Below are 21700 nucleotides of genomic sequence, written 5' to 3'. Positions count from 1 at the left end.
TGAAACCTATTGGGACACACACATGATTTACCATATCTGCTATTTTATCATATTTTGTAGCATGCCCATAAAAATGACGTCCAGTAAAAATAGCGCCTGCAACTGCTGCTAGTAGAATATGGGTAAATTACTGATATTTTACTAGTTAATTCCTATAGTAAAATATCAGTAATCTTTACTGATATTTTACTATAACCTATCTCTATTCTCACACAGAACTCTACCCCTACCTATGCCTAACCCTATGACCCACCGGTGCCTATCCTTAACCACCCCCCTTGCCTAACCTTCCCCACCCCCATAGTGCCTGAAACGTAAGCACCCCGTGCCTAACCTTAACCCCCCCCCTCCCCCAATGCCTAACCTTAACCCCTGTTGTGCCTAAAGGTAACCCTTTACTCCTAGCGCTAAGCCTAAAACGAATCCTTAAAGTGGCTTCAAGATAAACGTTTACTCATTGCATAATTGGGTTCCTTTCATCTAGTTTATAGGGCATTCCTCAAGCCAAATACTTTTTTGTTTTGTTTTAATACTCTAATTCCCTATAAATTAAACAAGCTTCGCCCACAGCTTTTCCCAGTGCCTTGGCACCGTAGCAAGGGCTTATGGGAGCTCAGTCTGGGCAGGAGGAGGAGGTTACTAGCCATTGATTTCAGAGGCAGAGGGGAGGAGGAGAGGGGACTGAATTTACACACAGGCAAGCTGATGGCATCTCCAGCCCTCAACCTGTGACAATGTGATAAACAACATGGCTGCCCTCATTGTATCACTGGAATAAATAATCATAAACTTTTAAAGCTGTTTGCAGCTAGATATGCTGTGTAAACTATCTAAACTTTAGATAAGCTATATAGACAAGTTACTTGTTCTAGTTATTTAGTTTGTTGGATGAGCTGATAAAACCCTGCAGATACTGATTACTATCCAATTATTGATGGAAAAGAAGATGCGGAAAACACACTAATGTAATAAAAGGTTCCTCCGTATACATTCTTTGTATCTCCTGGCAACTGATACTTAAAGTGACCCATCGGTGAGAGGGATATGCTCGTATTTGCCATATTTATTTCCATTTAAACAAAGGGATACTGCCTGCCTGTTCTGCTGATTCTCTGCTTCTGATCCTTTACGATACAGACCCAGAACAAATCGTTCAGGTGCTCTGACCAAAGTTTGACCAGACAAGTATCATGCTTGTTTCAAGTGTGTGTAATTCAGACACTGTTGAAGTCAGACACAGCTTTTTCACCCTCACCGGTAACAATGTTGTCCAGTCTAGCGTCGTATGGATGTAGTATGTATGGTTCTCCTGTTCAGGATTTATGTTTCCTCATGAATGTCTTTGGAAACAATTGTATGAGGATGCAGATTGTTGCTTTTTGCGTTGGGCGTAAAAGTCCCTTTGTATGTAATTTGCAAGGAATATGCGAAACGCATTATAGTCAAAAATTGACTTTATGATTTGTACATATTTTCTGTACAAAATGTTTTGTTTATGCAGATGTATGCAATTTCTTTGACTTGTGTGATCATTTTTGGTCACTATACCTTATTATTATTATTTATTGCATTGTAAATTTGTATATATTTTTTACAATAAAAATCCTCACCGGTAACAAGTGTGGCCACCATGACACCCTTGCTTGATGGTGCGTTATCACCTGAAGACCCTTTCCTCCCACCATTTCTACCTATAACAAGTGTAGCCACCATGGGCCTCTCCCCTGCTCCAACGCTGAGTAGTGCAGCAGTTGTGAATTAAATGTGTATTGCCTCCTCCAGCATAGGGTCTGATCTTTTTTTCTCTTATATGCAGCCACCCGCCACTCACCTCTATATATTCTCCTCTGAGTGGTCTTGCATGTCAAGTGATGTCATGCAGCAAGGCCTGGATGGAGGTGAGCAATGGCAGCTATGTGCCCAATAGAGAAAGATGAGCCAGACCTACTAGTGGAAGTATAATCCTTACTCAACTACTGCTGTTTTACTCTGAATGGGAGGGGTAGTGATTACCAGGGTAATGTCAGAGAGGGGTCCCTTGTATTGAAGGAAGGGGTAAGAAACTGTTGCCACCCCCCAGCAACTTGGCAGTAACACCACTGGCTCCTTACTAACTCTCTGGGGGGACAGGGGGGGGGGGGGGGGTAGGTTCTCATATATGCTTTTGGTTAAATAAGCAAAGCCTCTTTTCTTTTCCCTAAGAACACAACACTTGACATCCTCTGTTCACTTGAGCTGATTTATCAGTGCAGTTGCCCAACCAGTAGGAATCATTGTTTTATTTAATAACTGTACACTGCCCTTCTTTCTTTCCAGTTTTCTTTACAGCTGTCCCGATAAATTAGCTCCTTTACTTTACATGTACAGAAGCTTGTCTTGACTCATGTTCAGAGGCATAACTACAAAGCCAACAAAACTTTGATGCCATGGTAACTCTCAAAGCCTGAGACCCATCTGCTGGGGCTCATAAAACAAACATGGGTACCGTCATCGCCTCCCCTAACAGAGTTTGACTCCCTACACAATAAGTATGTCTACAACAATACCTGGCATGAAGGGATCACCATATCAAAGAGAGGGAGTATGAGAAGTTGGGGCACCAAACAGCCCAGGGCCCTATGTGACTGCAGGGTCCGCTTCCCCAGTAATTCGGCTTCTGCTCACATGCAGTAAATATTAGCAGGTAGGGGCTCCCCATGTTAAATTCTACTGGAGGCAAACCCTGTACAGGTGTCCCACACGGTCCTCCAACAATCCTTGTTGGATTTCAGATATGGGCCATGCTCCTTCTCATGCACAAGCCCGGCCATACTGGCCTCCGGGAGTCATTGCAGTAAACCCGAGCCACTTGTTTTTCATCTTCTGTTTAAAATAATAAAATACCAAAAAGTAGATAAAAAAACTACTATCAAAATTATTTTCATGCTGGTGGCTTAAAAAGGCATTTTATTGATAAGGTGTGAAAATATCACTTAGGAGGAAAAAGTCAGTTGAATAAGGGCCTTAGATCTAAATAGAGCTCAAATCCCTTAGGACTCATTCACACTTGAGCGGGAATTGCGCGATTCCCGCTCACCGCAAACCGTGAGTGGTTTTTAAAAGCCGCTAGCCCATGTTAGCCTATGGCAGTGTTCTCACTGCCACGATCGCAGGCATTTTGCGGTTAGCGTTGATCGCAAACGCGTTACATGCAGCGTTTTGGCGGCGATTCCTGAGCGATCGCAATTAGCATGTATAGAACCGCTAATCGTGATTGCTCCCAAAACGCTACAGTGTCCAGTGATTTTTTTCTTCCCGCATTAATCAAGGAAAAATCACTCCCGCAAAACGCTAGCACTAATCGCTAGGGTTTTGCATTTTTAGATGTGAACGGAGCCTTTGAGACTGGGGAGACTGTTCAATGGGCAATTTCTGAGGTGTCAAATCAATTTTATTTATGTCTGTTCATGTTGACATTAATCTGTACATCTTTTTCCTTACAGAACCCTCGGAACATGGCTTCTCCCCAAGCTTATTCTTCAGTGACTTCAGCAATGGAAGTCCATCTGGTGATAATGGTGAGCTGTCCATGCTCCCTCACCTTGCAGACCTGGTTAGCTACAGTATACAGAAAGTCATTGGGTTTGCAAAGATGATTCCTGGCTTCCGGTAAGAGTTTACTTATTTTAAAATAGTATATTATAAGTAGGCGAGTGTTGGACATTCAATCCGTAATCACATTATTATTCCTTATTTATAAGTTCACACTATGCCATTAAAGAGTACCGGAGGTGAAACTCTGGTCCAAACTTAAATACTTAAAGGGAACGAGAGATGCCGGAAATACAAAATGAAAAAATGATTTCATACATACCTGGGGCTTCTTCCAGCCCCATAAGCCTGAATCGCTCCCACGCCGCCATCCTCCGCTTCCTGGATCAGCCGGTACCGGGTCCCGTCACTTCCGGCGGACGCGGCCAATTGGCCTCATCACAGGGGCTCCCAGCAGTAGGCAGCCACACGCGTAATGGTATGCTGGGAGCCTCTGTGATGCGGCCAATTGGCCGCGTGCTGACGCCGACTGGCCGAAACTACGGGACCCGGAACTGGCTGATACAGGAAGCGGAGGACGGCGGCGTGGGAGCGATCCGTGCGTACGGGGCTGGAGGAAGCCCCAGGTATGTATAAAATCTTTTCTGGCGTCTCTGGTTCCCTTTAAAGGGAACCTAAACTGAGAAGGATATGGATTTTTCTTTTTAAAATAATGCCAGTTGCCTGACTCTCCTGCTGATCCTGTGTCTCTAATCCTTTTCGCCACAGCCCCTCAACAAGCATGCAGATCAGGTGCTGTGACTGAAGTCAGGCTGGATTAGCTGCATGCTTGTTTTAGGTGTGTGATTCAGCCACTACTGAAGTCAAAGAGATCAGCAGGACTGCCAAGCAACTGGTATTGTTTAAAAGGAAACCTCCATGTCCCTCACAGTTAAGGCTCTGGATCCTTCAAAGGCTTTCCACACTGTCCTCCGGTCCTCTTTATTCACATATGGAGAAGATTCTGCATTTAGATAGTGAATTTTGTGGAAAATGTCTGACATGTCACGTTCATGCAAAATTCATTTTTATATTAAACCTTGTCACAAAAACTTTTTGGTAAGTGGATTAATTAAAAAGAGTCTCATAAACACAAAAATCTATACAGAAGGATCCAAAGACCCAAGATTCATATCACTATCTAATGCACAATGCATCCAGAAAGTATTCAAAGCGCATCACCTTTTCCCACATTTTATGTTGCAGCCTTATTGCAAATTCATTAAATTATTTTTTTGCACAAGAGAAACAAAGAAGGTGTGTGCTACCAAACCAGCTATCACCTGACTTATAATCTGGCTTCATAAATGTCAATTGACAAATGTAAAGGCACAGCACATGCAAATTGCATCTGCAAGTCCGAATATGCACGGTCTAATCCAAATATTCTGCTTTCTGTTTGCCGTTGCAGGAGTCAACGCACGCAAAATATTTCCATCTCAACAGAGTAATGACCACACTAGGGGTGGGTGGGGTGTAGTGCCCCCCCAAGTGTAATCACTTCCAGGCAGCGAAGGCGTGTTTGGTGCACTGGTGCTGGTCCCCTTTCTTGGGGTGCGCTCAAGAGAGGTTAGGATGGGGGCAGTAAGGAGGCCTACAGGAGGCACCCCTATTGAGATGCAAATATTTTGCGTGCGCTGACTCCTGCAGGGGCAAATAGAAAGCAGAATAGTCAGTTTAGATCCTGCATATTCTGGCTTGCAGATGCAATTTGCATGTGCTGCGCCTTTAAATTTGTCGGTAGACATTTGTGCAGCCAGATTATAAGTCAGGTAATACCTGGTTTGGTAGCACACACCTTCTTTGTTTCTCTTGTGCAGTTAAATTAATTTTTTTCTTCAATTTTTACAACACCCCCCAATGACAATGGGGAAAAAAAAGTTTACTTGAGGATTTGGCAAATTTATTAAACATTTTAAACCTGAGAACTTGTACATAAGTATTTACAGCCTTTGCCATGAAGCTCAAAAATTAACCATCCTGTTTCCCGTGGTCATTCTTGAGATTATTCTGCAGCTTAATTGAAATCTACCTGTGGTAAAATCAGTTGATTGGACATGATTTGGAAAAGCACACACCTGTCTGTATATGGTCCCACAGTTGACAGTTCATGTCAGAGCAAACCAAGCGTAAAGTCAAAGGAATTGTCTGTAAACCTCCAAGACAGGATTGTCTTGAGGCACAAATCTAGGGTGATAAAGCCTTTCTCTAGAATTCTTATTGCATATCATTTGGACTGCCAAAACTACTATGTACCACTTAATGTAGTCCAAAGCTATCTAGTCATTAATGACCAGCCATTTACCCCAGGCACTCTCTTGTCCTCTTCTTAAAGTAAAGAATGCACTTTCTTATTCAAGTTTTGTTTAAGGATTTGATCTACAGTTTGTTTGGAAGAGGCCTAGTTTTATTACATTTCTCAATTCAAGGTTTTTATCAAATTAAACCTCTATTAAAAATTAAACAATGTATTAAAAATCTAACAGTAGCCTTATGGCTAAATTCATACATGCCGTAGATTTGTATTTACATATAGCTTTTAAATATTTTTTTGTGGGGTTTGCTTACAGTTGCTGTCAGTTATAACTGAATGGACAACTGATTTGCAAGGCAATGCCCAAGTTTCCCTATGGCTCAGTTCACATTATATGCATTTGAACTGAAAGCTTTTTCACAATGCACTGCTAGGGAAAGTTAAAAGGCATCAGTTTTTCAGCGTAAAATGTAAAAGAGGCCTAAAGTAAAAAGATTTACCAAGCTGGGTATGGAGCTTGCTCAACCAAACCAGCAAGACTGGTTGTAATAACAATACTCCAATACAAATTTGGAAAATGTAGCATTGTCCTTATTCAAATAAGTGTCACAAATAAAAAATAAATAACAGGCTTTATTTGATTGGTCGATAGATTAAAAAAATGTAGAGATGGATAGCACTGATATTTTTGTTTGTAAATGTAGTGACCTGAGTGCGGAGGACCAGATTGCCCTGCTGAAATCATCTGTTATTGAAGTTATAATGCTCCGATCTAATCAGTCTTTTACCCTGGAGGATATGTCATGGACATGCGGCAGTGAAGACTTCAAGTACAAAGTTGATGATGTGACTCAGGGTAGGATTTGTTTTTGAGAATTATAGCTTTGTGTAAAACAATCTACAGTATGTAGGTTACATAAGGTACCTGGAGACACGAGCTGATTGTCATGTGATTCCATCTAGTTCAGGTAATGGTGCTCGGAAATGAGCATGTTGTTTCTGCACACGACGCTCATTTCCGAGCACCGAAACTAGGTGCTACTATAGCAGTTGTGTTATGCCGTGCGGGGCGCGTAAGGGTAATACGCTGTTCTGCTGATCGCCAGACCCCGAACTACATCTCCCTCCGAATTGTGACTACTCAGAGGGGGAATAGTATTTTACTATTTATTTGTCACACATGTTACATGTTCTATCACTATGCATCACTGTACTTCCCTGCACAATAGATATAAAGCCCCATCTACACTATGGGACATTGCAGCGATCCGGCGGCTCGATTAGCCGCCGGATCGCCTCTTCCGCGTGCCCGGCGCGTCCGCCACTCGCCGCGCGTGCGCCGCGTCCGCCACTCGCCGCGCCGCGTCCGCCACGCCGCATTCGATTCCACGCTCGTCCCCGCCGGCGCCGCTTATCTTCCGCTCGATTCCCTGCCATTGTCCCCTCGCGGGGAGCGAGCAGGGAATCGGCGGTGCGGAGATCCATCCTGTCGGATCTTATCAATCGAGCCGCATCAGCGGCTCGATTGATAAGGAGCATCGCGGCCGCATCTACTCGTGTAGATGCGGCTTTAGATTTAAACAGAAATCTAGTTGAATATCAGTCTCATTGCTACAATTTTACTTTTTTGTATTCCCTTTGCAATACAAAGATGAGTAGAGACTTGATCCCACAGTACTGCTGTCCATCTCTATGGATTGTGGGATTCCGTTCCAAATCAGTGGACACAAAACTATAAACTTGATTTGTTGATTCTGGTGCAAACACACCTCAGAAATCTGTCCTTATTCCTTTTTTTTTTTTTTTTTTAATTGGTTCTTGTCACAGACATGGAGGTACATCAGTAAAGCTGTTTTCCTGTACAGGTCACTAATTAATGTATCTGTGTTTCCACTTGATTTGGTTGAAAACAGGTATTGTTATTGCCACTATAAGGACTGAAACTCAGCATTGTTCCTTTACTGTGCGTTTACTTAGTCATATCACTGTCTCCTCAGTGAAATTCACAACCTATCGTCCCTATATAGTTTAGGACCACTAATTTAGGGGAATGCTGTTACCCAAGACAAAAGTATGCTTTTGTGTTGTGGGTGTAGCACTCAAGGAAATCCTACAAAAATGATGATTATTATTTAGTATTAATATAGCACTGACATCCTCCGCAGTGCTTTACAGATTATGGGCTTGATTCACAAAAGAGTGCTAACTGTTAGCACGGCCGTTTTCTCGCGAATTTTCGCATTGCACGTGCTTGCGAATTTTGCTTCTTGTGGGTGGGGTTTCAGCACAAAATCAGTCATACAGCGCTCCCTGATGGTCTGTTTGTGAAAATCATTATATTTCTCATGTAAAAGGGGGTATCAGCTACTGATTGGGATAAAGTTCAATTCTAGGTTGGAGTTTCTCTTTAACTGGGATTCAAACCAGGGACCCAGCACTGCAAAGCAAGAATGCTATCCACTAAGCCATTGTGCTTATTGAATTTACAAAAACTCCATGCAGATAGTGTCCTAACTAGATCCTAGCCCTCTAGCGCTACAAGGTAAAAGCACGAACTGCTTCGAGATAATAAATACTCATTAAGAAGCCCCTAGATGTACTTAGAACTACTGGTAGAACACTAAGGTATTAAGCAGTCTAACTTTCTACCATAACATCTTAGTGGTAATGACTACAAACTTAAATGGGAAATTTAGTCTACTTCAGTAATTGTTTTCAAAATGATATAGAGCATACATACATTAGTGATAAGGAGTGCAAACATATGCTTGCCACTCAGCTGGTACTTCATGTTCCTGATTAGATTTGCAGACGCTATTTGTTTGGTGACTTAATAAATGGAGCTTAGTGACCTACTACCTATCACTAATGGCTTGCCTGGATTATTTTATTGATGTGTGCAAAGTTCTCAGTAATTACCCAAACACACATTTCCAGTGCAATACAATCTATGATGTAATAAGTAAGTACTAATGAGGCAAATCGGTGATTTGCACGCTGACATTGTCTAGTCTGCTTTATTTTCTGTCAGATATCGAGAACCACACATTCAGGACTACAGGTAGTAATGCTGTATGACCTGTGTTAACAGCTTAGGTGTTTTTCACTATATGTAAGAAACATTATTGGTTTTGGTTTCAAAGATTATGCTTATGTTTCTATATCTGGTGCACATCATTTGAGTGGTGGCACTCAGCTGAACTGCACTTGTTGGCAATGCGGTGTCCGTTGAGGCACTATTGTATTTGGTGTTGGTCATTAAAGCCAAAACATAAATTATAAAATTTGAGTAATGTTTTGGGATCAATAAGTGGGTAGGGGGAGGTCAGTATTATTAGCTTGGGTTAGTAGGTTAAGTGTCAAGACCAGGTTTAGTGAAAAGGAAGATGTTGACTTGACTGGGATTCAAACCAGGGACCCAGCACTGCAAAGCAAGAATGCTATCCACTAAGCCACCGTGCTTATTGAATTTACAAAAACTCCATGCAGATAGTGTAGTCACTTCCGGAAGTGACGTCAGACGCCAGAGCGAAGATTATGCGGTGGAACGCAAGGAAGGTATGTATCTGCCCGCCGCTGCCCACACTATAACTTTAGCTGGAGGGGAGCGCAGAGGGGAGAGCCCCGAGGTGAGGGAGAGGGGGTGAACTTCCCCTCTCCCCGCCGACTGTGGCCAAGACTTTCCCCTCATGCTGCCACCCCTCCAGCTTCCACAAAATGGCCCCGTGCGGGCCCCAGGGGGGGCGGGCCTTCCCGCAGAGGCTGCAGGGCCTATTGGTACGCCAGTGGCACTACTGTATGTTACCCAAGTAGCCTTGTATATATTTGTTTTTGTGTGATTTTTTTTTTTTCACATTGATATTGCACCAGTTATGTAAACTTTTAACTTATTCAAAGTTTTGTCACTTGCAGCTGGTCATAATATGGAGCTTCTGGAACCTCTAGTGAAATTCCAAGTGGGGCTGAAGAAACTAAACTTGCATGAAGAAGAACACGTACTGTTGATGGCTATCTGTATTCTTTCACCAGGTTAGACATAAAAATTACCGTATAACTGTCAGCATTTTAATTGTATACCTGTTGGTAACCTTAAATTAAAAGCCATTGATAGTAGCCTGTAACCTCTGTTTGCAAGGAGTCTATATTCTGAGATTAAAGTGAACCTAAAATGAAAATGTGATCAAAAGTTAGCTGCTTACCTTAGAAGAGGATAGTCTGACTATTGAGGCTTCCTGCACCGTCCCTGACTCCACCAATCCAGCTCTGGGACCTTCTAAGCAAATCCCAACAAGAGCTTGTTAGATTTGTACCCACAGTGTGCCTGCATGAGTACGGTCTATGCCTATGCAGTAGCATGGAGCCACTCGTGCATGGCTTTTTCTTTTGTGCATGAATGGCTTTGTGCTGCTGTGCAGGTGCATACAGCTAGAAGCGGTGGGGATGAGGAATGTATAGGAAGCCTCTGGATCGTCCAGAGACTTCCCTCTTCTTTGGTAAGAACCTAACTTCCTTTTTCACCACAGCTTTGCTTTAAATCTCAACAATATTTGCAATGTGTCACCTTAAATCATTTTCATGTGCACTGCTTCCATACTGATTTCAGCGGAACCAGTCATTGCAGCTGATTTACCTGGGCATAGCTCCTGTGGTGCAGGAGACCATGGTACCTTGTGGTTCCTGCATATTGCAATCAGTCACTATCCTGGTAGGATGCAGTCACATCCCACATTGCCGTTTTATCCATGATCCTTTATGTGTAGAGCAAGTATGTGTTTGTTTTGCTGATGGAAGTGTCCTGTTTGCTTGAAATAAGCATTGCATTTTGCAGAAGATCCTCTGTCAGGACTCAGTTCTAAAACCATTGCTTTAAATTGTGCTGAGGTTCCTTAAGTAAGTAGTTGTAATTGTGATCAATGTTTTCATAGACCGTCCGGGTGTGCAGGACAAAGCACTAGTTGAAGCCATTCAAGATCGCCTCTCCTCTGTTCTTCAGACCTACATTCTGTGCAAACATCCCCCTCCAGGGCACCGCCTCTTGTACCCAAAGATGATCCAGAAACTGGCTGACCTTCGCAGCTTAAATGAGGAGCATTCCAAGCAGTACCGCTTCCTCTCCTTTCAGCCAGAACACACTACACTACTCACTCCATTGGTGCTGGAGGTCTTTGGAAATGAAATCTCTTGAGTTTACTTCAAAGACTCTCGTTGAAAAGTATGAGTAATTTAAAGTGTCCAAGCTAAGTCTGGTCTGATTTTGTTTTTCTGTGCGCTAAGGGAAATGACTGGGTGTATTTCTAATCAGAAGGTGATTGCCGTTGTATATAGTGCATATTTAAAAGACCCATTTGCAAAAGCTTTCTGTAATCCTGCTAGCCAAAGAGGTTGGCCTCCTTTGCCATGCCATGGATGGAATATTCCAGATAAAGATGCTTTGCCGTAGCCTTGTGCCTTCTAAACACCTACTGTCCAATCTCATAAACTTTATCTCGTTGGCCATTTCTATTTGTATAAAGGTCGCCACACACCATACCATTTTTTTTTAAATATCTGTTCAATTCAAGAATTGCAATTAATTTTTCTGACTGATTTAAAAAGTATGACCAATGTAACACATGTTCAATTCTTCCCCAATTATGATAAAAAAAATGATTGGAAACTCTGAGAAAATTGCTATGGTGTGTATATTAATAAACTGACAATCTAACACACACCATACAATCTTTAGAAAAATTGAAGAATAATTTCCAGCATTCCGGATCGATAAAAATCGAAAAAAACGGGAAATCCGATCGGATTTTTCAGTTGAATGAGAAAAAAAAGCTTTTGATTTTTTGGGGGAGATCGGATCATATTTATCGAACTGCCGTAAAATCGGATCGTTTTGTTGTATTGTGTGTGGCCACCTTAACACGTACTGGTATTTAATAGAATACTTGTGAAATTCAAAATCATGTGCCAAAATTGTGAAAACGTTTTAAAGCCTTAATCATTTTAAATTATTCTTTATAGTGTAAATAAATATTAAACATAGCAATTTAACCAAAGTCTATACGTGCTAAATCGGGGTAGAATTGCCACATTAGTCCATACATGTACTTTTCTATGTGTATGGCAAGAGCCAATCTTTACTAGAGCAGTCAGCTTCAGCTGGCTATTTTTTTTTTTTTTTCAAAACAGTAACGGATTTGTCTTTTAAATGTATAATTTTTTGTATGTATACAGAATTATATTTTAGGGGATTTATGATCTGGTTTAAAAATAATATACCCTTATTATCACTGTTTTATACCTACTGTGACAGACTGTGCATATAGTTACCAATATATGAAAATGTAATCCAAATTATATATAGAGTTATAGTTTTGGGTACAAGATGATATATGCTTTTAAGTTAAGTTATAATTGACATTCCTGCATCTTTTCAGGTTCCCTGCTGAGCCCCTCCCTTCTTCTTTCACTTACAAGTCATCTCACGCTCACATCACCGGCAGCGTAGTTTGCCTGTGTAGTTTACCTTGTAGCATAGTACTACTGTGCAGACGCAGCATGCTCCCGATGGAACGTGCAGGCGTGGCATACGCAGAAGATACCGACCCATCTAAGATCAGCGATACTTCAGAGGCTGGCAGCGGAACGCGCTAGAAGACCGGAGCTGCGGCAAGAGACACGTGACTTGTAGGGGATGGAAGAAGCCCCAGGTAAGTAAAGATAGGTTTATTTTGATGCCTAGTTTGTCATTTAAGCCCCTTACTTATGCTGTACTGTTCATGGTCAAGGCAGCTGGTTCTCCTCCTTACCGATCCCGCTCGAAAGCTCTCTGTTGTATGTTTTCATTCCTCCCCCCGCCATAGCAACAGACACGGTGCTTGTCTGTAGCAGAGCAGTGCATCTGCAGGAGTCCTGATCCCTTTGGGTGATGAGCATGTTGTGTGTACACATCACTATTTTTAGTGTAACCCGCTGTAGAAATATTTTCTTCTCTGCCCATATAGATAATATTTTATGAATATGAGGCTGGTGAAATAGAACTCTCTCGGGGAGAAATTGCTTTTTTTTAGTTCTCTTAAGCACCAGCTGTCACACCTGCAGGTAATTTTGACAACTTGAGTCCATGTTTAACAAACACAGCTCCATCTGATGTGTGATGGAGTTGGCTACTGAATAACTAGAAAGAAATATTCGTTTTTCTATGCATCCTTAGAAAAACAGACTTAAAGCTTTTATATGTCTATGGCAGTTCATTAAATGTTTGATATAAATAGAAATGCTTCTATTTTTGCCAAAAGAAAAAAAAATGACTATACACGATGAAAACCAGCAAGATGGCCTTTAACTGAAGATTGTTTATCCATTTGCCTTCAGAATATACTCTTTAAAGGCTTCACATGTCCATATTTTCTGAGAAGATCATTTGTGCCTTCATGTCCGGGGGCCAGGACTACAATGGGGCCCTGAGGCAAAAGTAACCTGGGAGCCTCCCGTAACTACTTGAGGACCGTCTAACGCCAGTGGGCGTGGCCGCGGCGGCAGCCCCAGGACCGCCTAACGCCAATTGGCGTCAAGTCCTGGGGCTGCAGTTTCCCAGGGAACGGGCGCGCGCATGTGCGATCGTTCCCAGCCACTTCACGGAACAGAGTTCAGTGATTAGCCTGCTAGCTGCTGATCGCGGCTAGCAGGCTGTTTGTAAATTAAAGGGGAAAGAAATTCCCTTTGTTTACATCCGTACAGTGCTGCGGTCCCCGGCAGCGCTGTACAAGATCGGCGATCCCTGGCCTCTGATTGGCTGGGGATCGGCATCCTCTTTGAGAGGCGGAACAGGACAGATCACCGTTCTATTCAGAACACGGAGGGGAGGAGGGAAGGGGAGGGAGAGAGAGCCTCATAGAGGCTAGAAGAAAAAAAAACGCCCACGGAGACCCAGGTAGTGCTGAGCAACGACACTACAGAGGAGACAGACTGACCTGCTTCACCTGGAACTCAGAGGAAGTGATTGCGTGCCTGTCCCTACTGCCTGAATAACACTGCGATGGGGGGAAGGGTGGGGCACCTAGGAGGGCCTCTGGCTAATGGGCACACTTGGGGGGCCCTGGGGAAATTGCGCCCTTTGCCCATATGGTAGCACCAGCCTTGCCTGGGATAATTAGGTTCACGTTCATGACTCATAAGGCAAGAATGGTTGGTAATGCATCCACAAGGTTTTTTATACCTGCCTTTGTTCCCTTGCTTTTCTTCTGCTTAGCTGTTGGTGGTGGGGAAGTGGCTGCCTGTCCCTTACCAGTGTTGGGGCCCACGTCCTTAGAAGCAACTGGAGCGCTCTGTTGTCGCTCTATACATGCTCTGTCCGCCTTAAAGTGCTCCTGCTGCCATCTTGAGAGCTTGTGTGGGTAAAGTGAGCATGCTTTTCAGCCAGCCTGTTCGGCCATTGGTTTCTGTATTTTGTCATGCGGTTGGTGCTCTGTGGTCTGCCCACCTGGGAGTATGAGAACTGAGGCAGAACTGCAGGTTGGCAGAGACAGATTTTGCAGGATGCTGTGTGGGGATCAGAGATCCTCACCTCTTCATGGCTGCTCACATCTATCTGCAAGGTAGCCTTTACCCATGTGTCCATAGTGCTAGCTGATGTTTGGAGGCACTGAAATAGGCTGGCAATTGACAATTATTTTAGTGAGTTTAGCCTGAGTGGATGAACACTCTCTACTGTCCAGCTAAGCCAGATACATACTTCATTAATAAAAGTAAGTAAAATAATGGATTCTGGAACAATACGGTGCAAGCCCAGCCCAATGATTTGGATACATTAAAATTATAAACCAGTTACAATCAGTAACTGCCTAAAGATTTTATTTAGTTCCAAGATTATAAAGTTGACACTCCAGACTATAACTCCATGGTAAGGTGAAATAGGCTGGAGCTTCAGTCTCTAGATTAATCAATGGTGCCAGGAAGAAGAGGTGGGAAGGGGATGACGTGGATTTCTAACCATTACCGACCACTGACTTATTGGAACCCGTGTTCCCCTGAGTAGTTTGTGGAATCTATGCATGACAATCTTATGTTTATTATGGAGTCTCTTTCCTGTTGTTCAGTTGTCATTAATGTAACTGAGAGTTCAGAACACTGCCAGAACAGGTTCTGTTGTCAGAGCCTCACTGAGGTATCTGACTCCAGACACATCAGCCAAAAAACAAAATATATCATCACTTAAAGCAGACCTAAAGAACACCTTCAGATCAGCATTGAGGTAATAAGATCAATATAAACCTGCCTGGTACCTGCAAAAACGAGATCTGTGGTGCTCCACTTCTGGGTTATGGCCCGTTTCCACTGACAAGGGATGCGAGTGCGGTTACCTAGCCACATTGCAGCACTTCCGCTGGTGTACGCGTCACTTCCGCATCTCCCGATAAGAACTGTATGGAGGGGATGGCGGGCAGATGGATGCGGCTGTGCAAGAATCTGCAGCATGCTGCAGATACTCGGATCGCTCCGCACCACTCCACACGCAATGGAAACTGTTACATTGCTGTGGATTAGAATCAGGACACCTGCGGTGCGATGCAGCTATGTAGCCGCTTCTAGTGGAAACGGGCCCTTAAGCTTCATATACTCACTAGAGTTTCATCACATGAAATGATGAAATAATATCTATAGCACAGGTGTGAAATACAAGGCCCGTGGGCCGAAAGCAGACCTCCATGCCATTTTATGCCGCCCTCAATAGTTTCAGATGTGCATCATTGTAAGCAGTAAAAGAGCATCAGCACACTGCCTTCCCATTCAGAGGGGCACAACAGTGGCAGTGTTTCTGATTGAAACATTGTTAGTTTGAGCTGGGGCGCAGCAATTACCCACAAGACACCACTCTCCTTCATGGAGCCCCCTACTGAGATCCAAACCTTTCAACCCCCATGGGGCTTGTAAAAGCCATACACATCTTCCACCCAGCACTACCTCCTGCACATCACAGAATAGGGTAGTGGAGCAGTGTAATAGTTACCTGCTCCAGCGGTGCATTGTGTCGCTTTTGTTCTTCCTAGAAGTCACACAGTCTTTTGCTGCATACCTCCAATTCCAGATCACGTGACATGCCTCAGGAGCCATAGGTATGCAGCATAGAGCAGGTGGCTGTCAGGAAGACCAGAGGAGACCTGACGCAGTGCTGGAGCAGGTGAATATTAAACTGCTCCACTGCGCTACTCAGCAGAAGGTTTAACACCCATGATCTTTAGGGAGATAAATGATGCCTGCCATTTCACCTTTTCCACAAGAGGGTAGCATAAACCTTAACTTTACACTGTACTTAAAGTGTCTTTAGTGTATCATAAAATTGAAAAATAAAAACCTTAACAGGAACCTTGAATGTTACATTTCTAAAATATAACATGAAGTAAAATGTAGCATGAAGCCTAAAAATGTAATGTATCACCCAATTTAGGTGTATGTTTTTAGAGGAGTAACTACAACCTATGGGATACCCCCCCCCCCCCCCCCTCAATATTCCTTCCACCATGGTGATCCCCATGTTCAAGAAGACCATCTACCAAGAATTATTTATTTGTGAGCACTAGCTCGGCTATGTAACACTTGATAAAGGCCTGCTGGCCGAAACGTTGTGTTGTTTTGTCACTATGGTGCAATAAAATAGTGCTACAATTGCATTTATCCAGGTGGAGACCCAGTCTTTTTCTTCTATTGCTAACCATTAGGTTCCCCCACCAATCAATATTCCTTAATAAGGCCAACTTTAATACCTACCCCAACTTCCCTGCCCCAATCCTAACCTCGCCTACAAGGTATGATCTTTCCTAATGCCTAACCTCCCAACCCTAAGTGTTAATGCTAACCTGGCCCTACCCTGTCCTCTTTCATTGACCCTTCTAACATAATGCCTGGCCCTATCTTGTCTTTCATTGTTTTCTTTATCAGGTGCTTGGGTGCCAGTTCTCAGCTATTGTATAGCCAAGCACCCACTGTAACTGATTGCTGGCACCTAAATCTGGCATTTTATAAGAGTTGAGGGAAGATGTATATTGGGTAGGGTTAGCTACTATTTTAGGAGAGTTAATTTAAAGTGGACAGAACTCAGAACTGCTCTAAAAGATACACGACAGCATAATAACCTTTAAACAAAAAACATGTATTTGTTTCAGCTGATACAAATCCTAAAATAAATGTGCACAGTTTCTACTTCCTGATTCATGGAGGCAGACCTATTGTTTACAGCCTGTGCTTTAAAATTGGCTTATCTGCTTATTGTCATGTGACACAGAGGAGGTTCAAGTTACAACTTGCCATTAGACACAGATGAGGGGGAATTAGACAAGCTAAACTCTCTACATTCAAGGTGCATTTCTCTGTCCTGTGCAAGAGTTCAGCTTCACTTTAAGGAGATAAAGTCGGTTAGATTTAACACGTAGGCTAGAGTCGCGCTGGGGCATTGCATCAGATAATCTAATCCCATAGCTAACACAATGTAATTATATAATTCACATTGCCGCATTAGCAGTGTGGTGCAGTGTAATCTGTTGGCATAATGCGAGGCATGTTGTGCGGTACTGGACAACATGCACATGTACAGTTGTCATAAAGCATACTTTTCATGAACTGTATGCGTCACATTGCACCTGTCGCACACAATGCAACTTTTCCGCTCCATTGCTTTGCGATCCTTTGTGTGAATTTAGGGTTGAGCACTAGGAAAGACCATACGTAAAGTTAGCGTTAGGCATCAGGAAGTGATTTGCGTTAACCTCAATGTAACCAATCTATAGCTAGATTTATATTGGCAAAATTATAATTGTCAAAAAAAAATCTACGCCTAATGCAGAAAAATATAGTACAATGTGCTACAATTTACGAATGAAAGAAACAAATACTGATTAATTCATTACGGTTATTTTAAAAACAATATTCATCATATAGCCCACGGCTTCAGTGTTGTCCTAACTTTGCATATTTTAGCTGTTACCTACAGAGAAGGGGGCAGTGTATATCCATTAGGAACATAACAAAAACCTACCATAACAAGACATACTCACTGGATGCTTGCACCTGGACGGCGTGATCTTTTACAGCTTTGGCTATATTTTCTGTTTCATTAAAACCTATTGTTCAGTTTGGCTTTAGGTGTGCATGGATGTAATGGATGTAAAGAATGTTGGAACTCTTACTGCTGTCAGTTATGGATGGAGACCTTTTATCGTGCTGCAAACAAGAGGCACATGGCAGCAGTACACAAATGTAGTGCCCAGGGACCACGTTAGACAACTGCTTAGAATCCACATTAATACCATAATAATAAATCAATGACATAAGTCGTGCGCAAAGGTGTGCCTACACTTACAAGTAGCCTTTTTTCACCAGCAGACGCAAAAAGACTTGTAAACAAAGGATTGTCTTTTTGTGGATGAAACTTTCACATGGGCACACAAACATATTACAGCTGTTGTACAGTCTGCCCAATATACAAATGAACCTACTTAATGGTAATCCCGAGTCAGGCTCAAGATGGAAATCAGAGCGGTAATCCCGTGCCTGAGTGAGTTCTATGCAAGAGCTGCTGCAGATCTCTCTGTGGTATGTTTTTTTTTTTTTCTTGTTTTTAGGGTCTCAAATCTTGTGAAAAAAATATGGAAATAAATAAATCTGAAAATAATACATAACGCCAGGGTGGTTTAACAATATGGCACTCCTCAGCGCATAGATATCTACACTCATATATAAAGGGGATCAACGGGTATCCGCTTAACAACTGTGAATAAAGTGGAAGATCTCACCCACCCAGAGATATATAAGTATATAAATGCTATTGCACTACATAGAGTCGAAACATATAAATATATAGCAGCTAAAATCAACTAACACTACCTGAGAGCGCTGTTTCACACCATCTCTTCCGCAGCTCATCATCACTTATAGCTGGCCTAAGAATGTTGTGTGTGTGTTAATGAATGCTATATGGCTATTTCAGATAGATGTGACCAGCCAATTATTTAGAATCACCAATAGAATGCCAGGATACACTCTGTATGACTGATTGGCCTGAGCATGGATATCATTACAGTTGGTCTCCTCTATAGTTTCTTCTTAAAGGGAACCAGAGGCCCCAGAAAAAAGATTCTATACATACCTGGGGCTTCCTCCAGCCCCATACGCACTGATCGCTCCCACGCCGCCGTCCTCCGCTTCCTGTATCCAGCGGTACCGGGTCCCGTAGTTTCGGCCAGTCGGCGAAAGCATGCGGCCAATTGTCCACATCACAGGGGCTCCCAGCATACCCTTACGCGTGCAGCTGCCTACTGCGCAGCCGCACGAGTAAGGGTATGGAGGGAGCCCCTGCTCATGCGGACAATTGGCCGCGTCCGCCGGAAGTGACGTGACCCGGTACCGGCGGATCCGGGAAGCGGAGGACGGCGGCGTGGGAGCGATCCGTGCGTATGGGGCTGGAGGAAGCCCCAGGTATGTATAGAATCTTTTTTCTGGGGCCTCTGGTTCCCTTTAAGATACCAACATTAATTCAGCGCATGCCAAACCACGTAGCACCAAACACCTGCATTCGCGCTCGCACTGGTGCCATGTGTATGCAGCCCCAATCCAGAAAGCAGCGTAATAACACAACAGTAGAGGCCAGTCTATACGGGAGCACTCCAAACTGGCAAGAGCACCACTCTACCCACACGGTTTACAAGCTGCTCTAGAGAAGTGTTTGTACAGAACAGGGAACAAAGACGTCCGTTGATCTTTGGCCAGAATACACTAAGATTATGCTGGAGATAATAAGGCAAGCGAAAACTTACCACCACACATCAATCTTGCCTTATTAACGTGTAGAGATAAGTTTTCACAGTGAGATAGTTATCTTATCACTTCAGTCCTTAAAGAGGAACTTCAGCCTAAACAAACATACTGTCATTAAGTTACATTAGTTATGTTATTTAAAATAGATAGGATTATATTACCCACCCTGTTTTAAAAAAACAGGCAAATGTTTGATTTCATGAGGGCAGCCATCTTTTTGGTTGAAAGGAGGTGACAGGGAGCATGAGACACAGTTCCAACTGTCCTGTGTGCCGATCACCCCTCCCACTTGCTAGGCAACGTGAATAACATAGGAAATCCCATCATGCTTTGCACAGCATCAGGGAAAAAAAGCCCAGGCAGTTTTCTTTGACGGGTGGAGCTTAGCTAAAAATGCAGCTAAAAATGATGCTTTGGTAAGAAAAACAAAGTTCTGACGCTGTGAAACTATTAAAGAAACACCGAGCCTTTTCAGTGCTGCTGAGTAGATTTTTAGTCCAGAGGTTCATTTTAAGTTACCTCCTCTGTAGTTATTTTCACATGCAGCTAATTAACAGCCTGTCTTTAACTTTAGAATTCTGGAGTTATTTTAAGGATTGAAGAGTTAACTTTAGAGATTTCACCTAAACTTAAAGACAGAAGAGTTAACTTTTAGTTTGCCTGAGGTAAAATGTTTCCTGAATACTACATGGCTTATCACCGCGGTGATAACTCTAGAAACGTTATTAAAGACAGGAGATAAGTTTGGTGAACTGAGGCCTATGTGGGGAATGGTTTTATCATTTTAAATGCACTTTTATTAAAAGAGCTTATTGGGGCTGATTTAATACACTTCATTAAGTATACATAACCTTTAAGACCACACCATCCCAGACTCAGAAAGGATGTAGGTCGCTATGGCAGCACTTTTGCCACCACGTGGATAGCACATGATTGGTACTAGACAATTATAGGCGGAGCAGCCAGCACAGTAATACCACATAAAACTAGGGTGATCTTTCTTTATGCAATTTCCGGCAATGTGTTGCAATTCAGGGCAAGATGTTGTAAGTGTATTTCCAGTTTAAAGGGCCTGTCTTCTCTTCTATGCTTTGTTGGTTTCTGCAGTATTTTCACAGCTATGCACCATTATTATTGGCTTTTGTGTTTGCTAACTACGGTATATTTTAGAACTAAAGGCTTTGAAATGTAATATCATCAGTGTATGAGCAAAATGAAAAGCGGACGCTTCATGCCTTTACCCGATGCATATTTTCCTTCTCAATAAACTGAATTACAATGTTGTGGTGGCAAGCAGTGACGGACGCTAACTAGCCTCGAGCCATTAGCTGTGCTGGTATTTGTGTACATGTGTATCTGTTAACATTTACTGTGACAAGGAAGAGTTTTTAAACCATTTTGCTGTGTTAGATTTTTTAGGTTGGAAGGTTATTGCACTTTATACGAGAAAGATAAAAAATATATTTATGTATATGAATGTTTAATTTTAATTAAAAATAGAACTTTTTTCTTTTTTTTTTCAGCTGAAAGCATTTGTGATGTTAAAACATTTGTGTGAATGTACCATGTTTCTTCAAAGCCTGAAAAAAATAGTAAAAAAGGAATCACATGCCTTGTTTGTATATTGATGTTAATAATAAACTGTGTTTAGCTCTGTGGCTTTACAATGGTGTTTTTCTTATTTTGCTTTCACAGTGATGATCAGCTGACAGTACCCCAAAGGATTTGTGTGGATGAGTATCATGGTGTTTGTTTATACCTGTACCTGAAGCAGCTAAAGTGATGGCTTAGGGTCTTTTCCCACTGCATGCCCATCTGATTTGCGGAACTTATGCAATTTCACTCATGTTCTTTGAGATCTGTGTGAGGAGTACATTGTGTTCCGACACCAGTATGCAGCAGGGATGGATCCACTGGTGTGAGCCACCTGCACCGTGCTCTCATTCAGCAGCAAACATAAGGAAGTGAGAGATAGCGATAACTCTTTAATGCAGTTGGGCAGACACAGTGCTTACAAGCAGTGGGGGTGCAAGGCCTGACAGCTGTTTTGCAAGGTTGAACTTTGCTTCATTAAATGCA

At 42.6% G+C, this 21700-nt stretch overlaps 1 protein-coding gene across 8 annotated transcripts in view; it reads left to right on the top strand.

Annotated features, from left to right (window-relative positions):
• LOC137545747 (vitamin D3 receptor-like) overlaps positions 1–21334 on the top strand; it is a 310410-nt gene extending 289076 nt beyond the window's left edge. For 5 of the 8 annotated variants that reach the window (XM_068267321.1, XM_068267322.1, XM_068267323.1 and 2 more), the window contains 5 exons: positions 3483–3648; positions 6529–6680; positions 9737–9853; positions 10750–11036; positions 12250–18927. In XM_068267321.1, the coding sequence (XP_068123422.1) occupies positions 3483–3648; positions 6529–6680; positions 9737–9853; positions 10750–11009 (695 nt within the window). In that variant the 3' untranslated portion in view covers positions 11010–11036; positions 12250–18927. Of the gene's footprint in view, positions 1–3482; positions 3649–6528; positions 6681–9736; positions 9854–10749; positions 11037–12249; positions 18928–21144; positions 21289–21316 lie in introns of those variants that run through there. The other 3 variants (XR_011026093.1, XR_011026091.1, XR_011026092.1) reach the window with 3 other exon arrangements.
• Positions 21335–21700: the final 366 nt, after the last annotated feature.

The sequence above is a fragment of the Hyperolius riggenbachi genome, chromosome 2 (assembly GCF_040937935.1).
Source record: "Hyperolius riggenbachi isolate aHypRig1 chromosome 2, aHypRig1.pri, whole genome shotgun sequence".
NCBI classification, from domain to species: Eukaryota; Metazoa; Chordata; class Amphibia; order Anura; family Hyperoliidae; genus Hyperolius; species Hyperolius riggenbachi.
Note: the sequence above shows the minus strand (reverse complement) of the source record. Positions and strands in the feature narration are given on the sequence as shown.